This window comes from Manihot esculenta, chromosome 8 (genome assembly GCF_001659605.2).
Source record: "Manihot esculenta cultivar AM560-2 chromosome 8, M.esculenta_v8, whole genome shotgun sequence".
NCBI classification, from domain to species: Eukaryota; Viridiplantae; Streptophyta; class Magnoliopsida; order Malpighiales; family Euphorbiaceae; genus Manihot; species Manihot esculenta.
Window position 1 is genome coordinate 3,059,032 of NC_035168.2, and position 13,886 is coordinate 3,072,917.

General features: G+C 30.0%; 2 protein-coding genes across 2 annotated transcripts; one reads left to right on the forward strand and one right to left on the reverse strand.

Moving 5' to 3' along the window:
* Positions 1–317: 317 nt before the first annotated feature.
* LOC110620662 (cytokinin riboside 5'-monophosphate phosphoribohydrolase LOG7) lies at positions 318–4,720 on the reverse strand. Its single transcript, XM_021764471.2, has 7 exons — positions 4,480–4,720; positions 3,384–3,481; positions 2,499–2,529; positions 2,301–2,400; positions 2,083–2,153; positions 798–941; positions 318–672 (listed from the first exon to the last, which is right to left on the reverse strand). Exons 1-7 carry the CDS (start codon positions 4,585–4,587, stop codon positions 574–576), a joined length of 651 nt encoding a protein of 216 aa, XP_021620163.1. The 5' UTR covers positions 4,588–4,720; the 3' UTR covers positions 318–573.
* Positions 4,721–11,763: 7,043 nt separating this feature from the next.
* LOC110621631 (probable aspartyl protease At4g16563) lies at positions 11,764–13,601 on the forward strand. The gene has a single exon (XM_021765899.2). The coding sequence runs from the start codon at positions 11,909–11,911 to the stop codon at positions 13,304–13,306; it is 1,398 nt and encodes a 465-aa protein (XP_021621591.1). The 5' UTR covers positions 11,764–11,908; the 3' UTR covers positions 13,307–13,601.
* Positions 13,602–13,886: the final 285 nt, after the last annotated feature.

The window sequence follows — 13,886 nt, forward strand, 5'->3', positions numbered from 1 at the left end:
GTGTTACATTCAGTTCGTATGAGTAGACGTTATTAACAAGAGACCATGCGACTCACATGTAAACACCACTTTTAATTCAAATCTTATTTATAAATATAATCCTCCAGAAAATATGGATGTTCTCTTCCCTGTCGTTGGTTGAGATGTTGCTGTTACAAGACCCCAACCCTAATTTTTTATTATTTAATAATTACTTTATTATGTCTCCATCTCCATGAAACCAATAATAACCTTCACTCATATTCATAGTTTATAACAAATTCTTCTACTAATATTTATAATTATGAATAATTGATGGGATTATTTAGTTACACCAATAATTATTTAATTCAGTATTTTAAAAGTTACATTCAGTATATGTGGCCAAGCAGGCAATTTTGACTGTACAAAAGCTTTTCATTTCAATTGAATGTTTGATTTTTTCCTTCTCAATTCTCACAAATTTCTTTCTCTAGAACACGTATACATCTTCGTTTTCATTTGATAGAGACATTGTACGGTATTCTACACCGTATAAAAAAAGTATATACCGGTAGAGCAGACAAAAACCTCAAAACATATACTCCAATGTTGCTACGAGGTAGCTACTCCGGATCCAGGCATATAATTTAGTCTGTCAACTTCCTCCCACACCAGCTTTGATGTTACTTCATCGTATTCCGCTTCGTATTCCTGCCATTTATCGTATACCCAGAAGCATTAACGCTGTTTTGTTTACGTAATAATCAACTGAAATAACAGTAGCAGAACTCTGATCAAGTAATCAGAATTACAGACATTTCTTCTCATGTATTTACCTCAAGTTGTCTGACTAATTGCTTGGCAGTTGGCGCAGAAACAATAATACGACGCGCAGTTGGAGATATGAAGCCCTCATCAACGGCCTTATCAATAAAAGACAACAATGAATTGTAGAAGCCGTCAACATTTAAGAGACCCACCTGCAGAGATATTCATCATTTATTTGATTAAACTATATGGCAGGCATCAAAGTTTCAACTTCTAATAATAATAATAATAATAATGACTAGTAAAGCAACCAACTTGCTTTGACCAGCCATTTTTAAGGCTACTTGAGAATTTTTCTTTCTTTCTCCCATTCAAACGGAGATTATCTTAATTAATTAATATTAATTATGGAAAATCATGTAGCATGATCACGATTGAAAAATCATATGTTAAGCTATCTTTCCATGTGAATTCATTGGAGTACCCACATGATTTGATTCGTTGATGCTTCTTTACTAAATTGATAGAAATTTATTGACCAGGAGAAAAGAAAAGCGTCAGCTAATTATTTATTTCTTCAAGTGCATGGAACTCCAACAAATTAAGTGCCGTGTACTCAAGAAATACAACATTTCAAACATGTTCCATCGAGCTAGTAAGCTCAGTCACCAGCTACAAATATTTTAACATGTGAAATTGAATATATTAATTAGAATTCCAGCCTATCAAACAGATGACACATCATGTCTTGCAGCAATACCAGTTTTGATAAGTGTCTGAAGAATAGCATTTAAAATTTCCAGTTGCAAGAACCCATTACAATCATATGTTTATTATATTTAATTCCATTAACCAGATAGATTCCTTTGTTGCTTTCTTCCCTTTTTTTTTTTCTCATTTGGAGGCTGTGGAGGGTGAGATGGAAGACACGTTGGACATTGTTGTTTCTAAGGATGACAACTTCTTCAATATGCATGAAAGAAGTCTACTTATTCCTATGATTAAGGACTTGAGGACTTTGATTTCTTACCTAAAAGTAATACACGTGTTATACATGTTATCTTTTCATGTCCCATAACTTCTTATTCTTCCAACACATGTTATTTTTTATCTTCAAGGTAAAGCGCAAAGGTGATCGGGGAAGTGGGGTTATTTCTTTTTATTTAATTTTATGATTTTTTTTTTGGTAAAAACATTTAAATAATGTCATTTTCCTTTTTAAGTAATTTTAACAGTACATTTCTTTGAAGATAATTTAGTATTTTTTACATTTTGTGATGAATGTTTCATCTTTATCAGAAGAAATTTGCATATAAATTACTTGTCATCAAACAAGAGGGAAACATTTCTTACAGGTTTGCTATGTATACCAAGCTGAGCCCATGTAATAACTTCCAGCAATTCTTCAAGGGTGCCATAGCCTCCTGTCATAAGTAAATCTCATATTTCAGGACATATTAAATTATAATGTACGCTCTATATTATATGATAACTTGTCATTTTGTGATAACCCTGATTTTGGAATCAAATCTAAGCCCCACCATGAAGAAATTTACGGATGAAACCCCTACCTGGAAGGGCTATGAAAGCATCAGCTTGACGTGCCATCTCAGCTTTCCGTTGATGCATATTAGAAACAGCTCTCACTTCTCCAACAGTGTGACCAATTATCTGCAAACACAGCTTTCGTTAATCTTATTACAACTTAAAATATTGTCCTCGGGCAACGTCTAATAACTGCAGATATTAGTGCTAGAATCTCAACTCACCTCTCTAGGCATTAGTGTCTTTGGGACAACTCTGCAAAACAATTTGAAACCGTAAACTTAAATGGTGGAAGAGAGAGTTTTGATGCAAAGTGAAAGTAATGTGCTTGCTCCAATCTGTAAATTTATTAAGCACATGAAAATGGTAAAAGGGTAACAAGGTATTTCTGAAAATAAAGTGGTGATCTGTTAATTAAATATTCGTGGATATGGTCTTTTAAAAAGAATGAGAAGTACGCTAATCACTGCCTTAAAGTTTACAAGCTTTCTACCAAGCTTTTCAGTATCTTCTCCTCCTAACTGGAAGACAGATTGCTCTGACATTGCAATGATTTCACTTTATCCAACTGAACTAGACTCTGCTAAAAGAGCCTTTATGAACATTAGTTTAGAAACTAATTTAAAAAAAAAAGAAGAAGATCTTAGTTAACAAACACTTGTCCTATCTACGACACTGACAGATCAATTCCTGAATATTGATTATTCACGAATTAGTTTACTACTATGTTCAAAATTGAAAAAGCAATCTTTCTTTTTCTTTTCTTTTCTTTAATTTCTAGCTTCGGAGGAAGGAAATAGAAAAATGGCAGAATTTCGTTTTTTTCTGTATGGGCAAACATTTGATCCCATGATGTTTGTCTTTGAGCAGGTTTGAGAATCGAGAACTCTGAGTCTCACTTCATAGGAAATTGAGAAACTGTGCATGGCGCTAGTGACAAAATGATAGAGAACGCTATTGCCAACCAATTTCTAAGTCCCTTGGGAGAAACTCGATGAAAGAAAAAAAAAACAATGATACTTGTCTTTTGGAACATACCCTTATTTATTTATTTATTTTGCACGACATTTCAAGATAAAGATTGAAAACCGAGAGAGAGAGAGTCTAACCCTAGAACATGGCGCCCACCATCATGAACTGCCTGGGAAACAAGACCCATCAATCCCACGCTTCCACCTCCATAGACCAAATCGATCCTTTTCTCCACCTTCAAACTCATCAAAAACCAAACCCATCAAAACGTGTCACAGAGTCCAAAAATCAACAAAAAAACACTAAATAATAGAAGTAATAATAAGCTTGGAGTGTATGGTTAGTGAGTGAAATAAGCATTCTTGAAAGAATCCCATAAACAAAAATCATGGTGCATGGTTTGGTCATTGAAGCTTGTGGAAGTGCCTCCACGGTTTCTAACAACACGCTTAAAGGGAGTCATGACACCAAAGTAGCACGTTTGGTTCCCCAGGGAACAGCAACAAGTTTTTAATTCTTTTTTCCATTTGTTGTAAGAATTTTTAAAATGGGTTTCCAAAATAAAAATTACACAAAAAAACCAAAAACAAGGATCATGCAAGAAGGCTGCTCAACTGACAGACAGGTTACAGCTAGCAGCCTTTCATGCCAAACATAAACCCTAAACCTTCTCACCCTCATCAGATAATTAACTCAACAATCATAAGCCCACGTTTAGACCTTGTTTCTTGCAATTTTCTACTTGCAGGTTTTAGCAGCACACCACCATCGCCGCATCCATTGGGGAAGAGAAATGGAAGCAAAGGGAAATGCACTTGCAATAAAAACACAAACTTTAAAAGGTAAGAAAAATCGAAATAAGGAACTATTACCAAAAGAGAAAATTCTTTTTGGGCAAAAAATCAAACACTTTCGAGATCAATGAGAGAAAAACTATATGCATATATGTTAGAAAAATGAAGAGGAAGTTCAATTGCACCCTGTCAATAAACAAAACCATCACACACATGGTACGTAGGATGAAAATTCCAATCCCAAAAACACAAAATGACAATCCAAAATCTTTACATAGGGATCAAAAATAACTATGGGCAGCCATCTGGGTGAGTCTCTTTCTGAGACCCAGAAACAGAAAGCGCGAGACAACTGAAATATGCCCAGATTAGGATTGGTTTGTACATTGAAGAGACATAAGGAGAACTCATATATATATATATATATAAGGTATATTACCAGTTCTTTGCCCAACTCAATAGCGGCTTCTTGATAGCTAGCTTTCTTGCCTGTACTGCTACCACAAAAGACACAAATTCTCTGAAACCTGGACTTAGTTTCTTCCATTTTTGTTCCCTTGTTCTTTTTTTTCTGTATTTGGAAGATGAGTTTCAAGTCTGAAGAAAAACTGGGATGGAGGTTTGAGAATGAGAACAAAGTGAGTATTTGTTTAAATATAGAAAAATCCCTTAAACTAGCAATAACTCCTTGCTCAAGCAATATGGATAGTTTTGTTTTATATATGAATATATATTTCTCATTTTGGTACAACCTATAATTAATTAATATATATATATATTATTAAATAAATATCAGCATAGAAGGGTAGTTTCTTGTATTTAATACCAATATATTATAAAATTCCACTGGCCAATTAAAAATAATTTTTGTAAAAAAAAATAGTTAAAATGGAGATATATTACTCTATTTCGCGTGATTATAAATCTCCGACAATCATTATCTGCCACGTGGAGAAGACCGCATATCACCGAAGCTCATTGGTCGCCAGCGTAGTCGGCCTCTTCCAGAAAACTATAAGATATAAAATTTCCTGTGAGTGAAACACCCGAAGTCCACCTTCCTATAATATATTCTGTCTTAAGCGCACCACACAAAAATACTTAAACTAAATAGGTTATGATTGATTCTGTAAAAAAATAAATAAATAAATTTTTACAAAAACTTTTAATTGTTTTAAAATGAAAATTTTTAAATTAAAAAAATTAAATTCTTTTAATAATAAAATTTTCTTTTGGCTTTGTTGTCTCGGATCGGAGTTATATGTGATGCGAGGGTTTGATTCTTTGGATTTGAGCATGCATCTTTTGGTCTCTTTCTTTTTATTTTTCTTTTTGTAGTTTTGATCAAGTTTCTTGGAGGTAGGAGAGAGCCTCAACTCCTGCTGTATGTCTCCTTGATGCTTTGATTAGCTGGAGGGATATGGCGTTCTCAATGCTGGTTGGAAACAAGCCTATGCCGGAAGGGACAGGTCCTTGGGTTTTTAGTGGCATGGTACCTCCGAGGACGTTACTGGTGTTTTCCTTGAAGGCGTCATGGAGCTCTATCTTTCCACCTGTGCGTTATCCCTTGGCTCCTATTTCAGACTCAACCATGGTGTTGTTTCTTCTTGGATTGATGCTCTTGACTGACCCACATCCTAAGATTCTTGTACGGAGGCTCTGTTGCTGGCTTTGATGTGTGTGAGCTCCTCTTATGGTGTTAATGATTTTTTTTTTTTTTTTTAAAGGATCAAAAGCTGTGGAACTGATAAAGGAACAAAAGCTACTGCTGGTTGTTTCCAGAAAGCATTTCGACGCTTTTGGTTTAGGATGTCTGGTTTGGGCTTATGGGTTTTGTTTTTGGGCCAATCTTGAGGATTTTTAGTCCACTCCTTCTGTTTTATATAAAAAAAAAAATCTTAATTAATTCTACAAATTTAATTGTATAATAATAATAATAATAATAATAAAAGTAAAACATGGACTAAGCTTATCCTAAAAATACTTCACATAAAATAATTTAAAAATAAAAATATTAATACCGCAAAGAAAGACGTAATTTCTATCCTTAAGAATCCAAAATAGTAATAGAATTTTATCACTATTATAATTAATTAGTGCTATTAAACATTATAAGAAGCATTGTATTAGTATAAAAATTGAAGAATTTTAATTTAATTAAAAAATTAATACTAATGTTAATATTAATTTTCATTAGCCAATAAAAATTTAATTTTTCATTATCATAATACTATCAATTAATGTTTTTATCCATTTTAGAATCAATGTTCCGTTCCTTGAAAATATTGTATTTTTATTTGATAATATCATATGAAAATATTAATTTAAAAATAAAAAATTAATTAATTAATTCAAAAAATAATGGTAGATTATAGTCTATATAAACTCAAATCACATTAATTATATTAAAATTTTATATAAAAGTTTTGATTTTATTTAGTTGGAAGTCGGTAAACAAAGGAAGTGAGACCCCGTAAGTGTAAAAAACTCTTTTATATGATTCACATTTTAAATTAATTTTTTGAAAGGTAGAGCATTCTACTTTCCTCATATATAACAGAACTAACTTGCTAATCATGATTAAGTTGTATTTTTTTAATTAAATTTTATAAAATGTATTAATTTATTATATTTAAAATTATATAAACAAACACTAAATAATTTAAGAATAATTTTTATTTTTAATAAGTTGATTTATATATAAGATAATTATATTATACTTTTTAATAAATAAATACTTTCTAAAATTATTAAACTAAATAAATACTTATTTATTTATAGATTAAATTTATTTTTTAATATAAATATAAATTTTATAAAATAAAAAATAATATTTACTATTTAATTTTTAAATATTATCATTATTAATAAATCAATATTTTGATTTTGAAAAATTTATTAAAATATTTTTATATTTTCTTTTTACCAATAAAATAATATTTTCATTTAATCTTATTTATTTATATTATTAAAAATATAACAAAAATCAAAATTTTTTTTTCTTTCTTTAAGGATTTATTGATAAAAATAAAATATAAAAATATATTAATATATATATATTTTTGGTACGCTTTAAAGCATTTTTAAAAGGGGAGGGGTTATTAATTTTAAAATTAAATTGGTGTATCATTCAGATACGTACAAATATTTAAAGTACAACACACAGAAGGAAATCATCACAAATCTAAACCGTCCGACAGATACTTTTCGAGTGCGATACATGAACGCGGCGATGTGGATCCGGGGGGAAGATAACGGCGAAAACACGTGCGACCAGCCGCCGGCAAAATAATGGAATTTACAAGAGAGGGTGAGAAAGAGGGAGAGCTAGAGGGGCATTTGTGTGCGTCCGCAACAGACACATCAGTGAGAAGACAAGAATGGTGTCTGAAAAGTAATTATTGAATGGGCGTGATGATAGTGTGTGTCAGGTTTCACAGATGCCTTTGTCTTTGATGAGGAATGGACGGATAGATTTTTTGGAGATCTTCAATTTCTTGGAACTTATAATCTTTGCACAATTAGGTTTTGTTTCAAACTGCTACTTTTTGAGGCTCTAGACTATTCTTTCTCTCACGTGCGTGTTTATGTTTTTGCTAATTTTATATAATATTTATAAAAATTTTAAATTTTAAAATTTTTTGTAATTATACCCATAATTTTATAAAAATTTAATTTAATTTAATTAATTTTTTTCTATCAATTTAATATTATTTGAAAGTGAGAGAATTTAATTTTTTTTAACTTAAACTAAGAAGAGACCGTTGTCAAACAAAATGGAAATCTCTGCCGGATTATTTAAAGATTGGTATTAGTTTATATTGCTATTAATGTTTTATACATGAGATAAAAAAAGGTTAAATTTAAGGTTTAATTAATTAAAAAATGAAGGATAATTTGGAGATTTTTGATGTATTTATATGGTCATGATGTGTTTTAATTGATAATTTCTAAATTATAGGATAGAATTACAAATTTTTATAGAGTATAGGGATTAAATGGACAATTCTCCTTTTAGGAATGTGTAGATGTTAATATATTTTTGGGCTCTTTTATTAAATTTTTATCTATATAGATAAGGTAGTGCAAATAAGAAAATAAATGGGCTTGAGTCCAGAGATAGTTTTGGGCCTCTTCTAATGGACACTCAAAAAGTGCAATGTCCTTACTGTCCTCAGCCCACTGGGTTGAGATAACCCGACCCATTTAGTTATTGATAGAAGACTTATTTCACAATGTGCAATGGCTACTCTTTTTTTTTTTTTTTTAATTTTATTTCTTTTTTACTAATTCGATCAGCTGGATTGATAAATAAGAACCAAATTAAAAAAAAATTAAAAAATTTTGCTAATTTTAATTCGCAATCTCTCAACTCTTTTAGTTTTAATTTAAATATCATTAAAATTTTTATTATTTGCTATTGTAAATTTTCTCATGAATAAAAATAAAAAAAATATATTTTTCCACTTTTCTCCTCTCACCTAATTTATATTTTTTAATTATTTATACTTTAATTATGAAATATATATATTTTTAAATTATTTAAATATTATTAAAATTTTTAGTAATTAATTTGTTAATATTCTACGTTTGATATCTATCTCTTTTTTATTAGTCATATATAAAAATAAATAAAATAAACATCAAATATTGATGGAATGATGATAATACATAATTTTTAAAGTATTTTTATAAATATTATTTATTTTAATTACATTTTATTAAAAATTATTACTGATTTTAACGCTTTATTATTATAAGCAAAAAACCCATTTAAATTTTTTTATTTAATTAAATATTATTTAATATTTATTTTTAAAAAAAGATAATACATAATAAAATAAAGTCAAATAGTCATATTATTTATTTTTTATTTAATTGGCTAATATTTTATTTAATAAAATAACTAATTATTTTAATTTTATAAAATATAAAAATATTTAATTGTGTGATTTATAAATTTTTTTAAAAAAAATCGTCATAATTTTAACCATGGTTTATTTTTAACTTTAAATCTTGTGTATTGCATATATATCTCTAAAAGAAAATAAAAAAGAAAATCCCCAATAACCCATAAAAGGATGGTAGGGTGAATTCGATTGAGGCGTCACGAGTATTATGTTAAATCGTGGGGTTGTATTGTGAATTAATTGGATTTGGAGTTTAGTTAAACAGTCGGTCCCCTCTCCGCTCTAACCTATACTCTAATGTTTCCAAGAGGAATTTATACAAACAGTTCATATGCACTCTATAACAGACAGTACGCCAATTTGGTTTTTCAACGGCCAAAAGTACTTCACAGCCCATCTCAATTCCCTGCAACTTCTCAAATACTTCTAACTATCACATGCGTTTTGGTTTTATTCATTTATTGCCATTAACCGTTTGCTCCGCTTATCATTGAATCTTAAAGAATTTAGGAGGTAACATGAAAGGAGATAAGTCTTTTGTTTTTTAATTAGAGATTTGAATTCGGAAGTGTATTTTTTTTTTAACAAATTTAATTTGATGTGAATTTAAATTAGTTAAATCAGTAAATTTTATATATTAAATAATATATATAAAAATATAAAATTGAAAAAAAAGTCTACATCTTACTAATTACATTAATCTTATTAGATTGTTAGAATTTTTTTTTAAATTGTATAATGTAAGTTATATTTAAATATGTGTATATATATAAAAATAATTTTTTTTAAATTGAAAATTGAAGATTGGGATAAAATTTAAAATCTCATATTATCAAATATATTTATTATCAGGTTACATTTATAAGTGTATAAAAAAATATTAACAATCGAATAATAAATATAAAGCGGAATATAATTATTAATTTATAATGTATAGTTAAATTCATTGAATATTTTGCCAAGCTGTCAAACTAGTTTGCTGATATTGCCGTCAAAAGTTATTGTGACACTCGTTAAGACAAGTAAAGTACATAAAAGTCCTTTTCTCTCACTGAGTTTTTAAAGTCAAGTTTTTTTCTATATTTTTTTCCTAAGCGATGCTTTAAATAACGGTTTATTTGACTCCTCTCTGCTTTTATAGAACAAAGGGAACTTCTTCTTTTATCTGAGTTAGGGATCAAATCTCCACTCATTGGTGGGCTATATATAAATTATTTTAATTTATTTATACTTATTTTCTCTTAAATTGGAGTGTATGGTTGAAGAATAACCCGATATATTAAAAATTTACTGTGAGACTCTATTGAATTTGGATAGTTTGATGTTTTCTCTATATGTAGTTTTTTTTCTTTAATTGCTTCTTTTGCAAAAATTAAAAGCGTTAATATCAATAGTAATGTTTGATAAGAGATAATTTAGTTATCCGATAACTCCAAAGGCCAAGTCATAAATGTTTTTGCTTCACTTGTTTTTCTTTCTGCAAACCACTTGTATGGACGAAGGAATCAAATGCTTCGAAATGGTGATGTTTGATGGATGATTATGTTTAAATCGAAAAAATTAATCAAATTAAATTAATTTAAAATTTTAGTTTAATTTTTTATTTTTTTTAATTTGATTTTTAATTTTAAAAATTTCGATCATTTCATTTAGTTTTAGTTCAATTTTGATAAAAAAAAATAAATTGAATCGATTAATAATAATAATATATTATTTTTAATAATTTAGAGAGATTAGATCGTATTAAAATTAAAATATTTTAATTAAATTTAAAATATTAAAAATAAAGTATAAAAAATAAAAAATTTATTAAAAATTTAAACTGATAAAATGAAATCGAATCAAATTAATTTTATTTTATTTTATTTTTAATTAAAAAATTAATTTGATTTAATTTTTATAAATATTAAAATTTTAATTTTTAATTTATTTAATTTTTTTTTATTTTAAATCAAATCAGACGGAATCTTAGCTCGTTTGTTTGTAGCTTAATGGTTCATATTTCCATAAACCAAAGGCCTTCCATCTGTAGTTTGGGTTCGGCAACTCCAAATGCAATCTCTTTGCCCAAAGCCTTTTGCATTAAATCATTTTTATTTTTTCTGGGTATTTGGCTAAAAATTCAGCATTAGGCCTTTGGTGGCAAATGGCAATAACGCCCCCTTCCATTTTAAAAAATACTAAGGTGTGTTTAGTTATAAAAAATAATTTTTTTATTTTTTATTTTTTATTTTTAGTTTTATTTTGTTTTATATTAAAAATTAAAAATTATGTTTATTTTATATAATATTATAAATTATTTTTATAATGAAGTAAAAATAATATTCAGAAAAAAATAAAACAAATAATCTAATTAATTATTTTCTATTTTTCAGAAACATAAAGAATAAAAAAAATTTTAAGTTGAGTTTGTTAATTATATTGCTTGTATTAATTGTATGCTGCCAATAATATTTGACAACTGTTTTTATTTGCATAATGAAATAGATATTTTAATGAAAAATAATTTCATATTTAAAATAAAAATCAAACACAATTATAATGCATGAAATAAATATTTTATTTTTATAAATTGAATATAGTATTATATATAAAATAAATTTTAAACTTATTTGAGTGTATATATCCAACTAATAAAATATATATATATATATATATATTACTAAAATTAATATATATTTTATTATTAAATTTAAACCATACTCTGTGAATCGAAAATATAAATAAATAAAATTCATTTAAATTTTATCAGACACCGTAAGTTTTTTCCTAATAATAAAATAAACACCAAGCTTCTTAGTCACGGTTATATCTCTACTAATAGTAGGGCATGGAAATTCTATGTCCGAATAGAACATATTCCTTAGTCAAATCTACCGTTACTTTGGTTGCTTTCTCTATAACTTCATCACAGAAATTTCTCTAATTTACCAATTCCAGGACTCACAAGCTACTCCCATGGCGTCTGCACCAGCTTCCTGGCTTTTCCCTCTTCTCTTTCTCTGCTCTGTTTTTCCTTTCGCATTTCCAGCCACCATCACCATCCCTCTCTCTCCTTCTACCCAACACTTCCCTTCCTCAGATCCATGGATAATCCTCAATCATCTTGCTTCTCTATCCCTTTCCAGAGCCCATCACATCAAGTCTCCCAATACCAACTTCTCCTCTATCATCAAGACTCCTCTGTTTTCTCGCAGCTATGGTGGGTATTCAATGTCTTTGAGCTTTGGTACTCCGCCGCAGACTATTCAGTTCATCATGGATACTGGGAGTAGCCTTGTGTGGTTTCCCTGTACTTCCCGGTATCTTTGCGCCGGATGTAATTTCCCAAACACCGATTTAACGAAAATCCCCAAGTTTATGCCGAAGCTTTCATCCTCTTCCAAGCTTGTTGGCTGTAGTAATCCCAAATGTGCTTGGATTTTTGGATCCAATGTCCATTCTAAATGCCAGAGTTGTGACCCCAGTAACAAGAACTGTACTGAGTCTTGTCCTCCATATATAATTCAGTACGGTTTAGGCTCCACAGCTGGGCGTTTACTGTTAGAGTCTCTTGATTTCCCGAATAAGACCATCGCCGATTTTCTGGTCGGCTGCTCCATCATCTCCACCCGGCAGCCTGAAGGAATTGCTGGGTTCGGTCGCAGCTCGGAGTCTCTCCCTCTTCAATTGGGTCTCAAGAAATTCTCTTACTGTTTGTTGTCTCGCCGTTTCGACGACACTCAAGTGAGCAGCAACCTTATTCTGGATATGGGTCCAGATACCGGCGAAGCCAATACCCCAGGCCTTAGCTACACACCGTTTGCAAAAAATACGGCGAGGTCAAACGCGGCATTTCAAGAATATTACTATGTAACACTGCGAAAAATCATAGTCGGCGACCATCATGTTAAAATTCCATACAATTTCTTGGTGCCGCAATCTGACGGCAATGGAGGGACTATAGTGGATTCAGGCTCAACTTTCACGTTCATGGAGGGGCCAGTTTTTGAGCTAGTAGCCAAAGCATTCGAAAAGCAAATGGCTAATTATACAATAGCCAGCGGTGTGCAGAACCAGACCGGTTTAAGGCCGTGCTTCGATATATCGGACGGTAAATCGGTTATCGTCCCGGAATTGATTTTCAAGTTCAAAGGCGGTGCTAAGATGAAACTTCCATTGGCAAATTATTTTGCATTTGTTGATATGGGTGTCATCTGTTTAACCATTGTAAGCGACAATGCGGGTGCTCCGGGAGGTCCTAACGGCGGCGAAGGACCGGCGATTATCTTGGGGAATTTTCAGCAGCAGAACTTTTATATGGAGTATGATTTGGAAAATGAAAGATTTGGATTTAAACAGCAAAGCTGTGCGTGAGCTGGTTTTGTCTGTGACCAAATTAATAAAGTCACATTAATCAGATTAGGCAGCATTATGATTAAAGAGTTTTAGTGTTGATTACATTGACTAGGCAATAAAGGGACTTATATTGATAATTTGCGGCGGCGACTGCGGCGGCAACGGTGACAAAGAATGTGGGTATTGTGGTGATTGGCTGTTCCTATGGCTGCATCAACCGGCAAAGGTGGCCAAATACTGATATGTGTTTTTTTCCCTACAATCATTATTGGAAACGTTGACAAAATAATATATAATTGCAGATTTTTCTTTTTCTTGTTCGTTATTGTTCATTGTCATTTCAATGAAATGTGTTTAGAAAGAGTTAACTTATGCAAAATAATTCAATTGGGTCTTTGTGTTTTTCTATTTTTTATTTCTAAAAAGTATGTAATTTTTTTTTCATGACTGAATTTAAACTCGACATATTGAAATTTGAATAAAAATAAATAAATAGAAAAAGCAATGTGTGTTAGTGTGCGGTGTATCATCTTTTATATGTCAACGTCTAACATGTTTTTCTAGTCTTATCTTTTAAAGTGAAGGAAGCAACCAAACA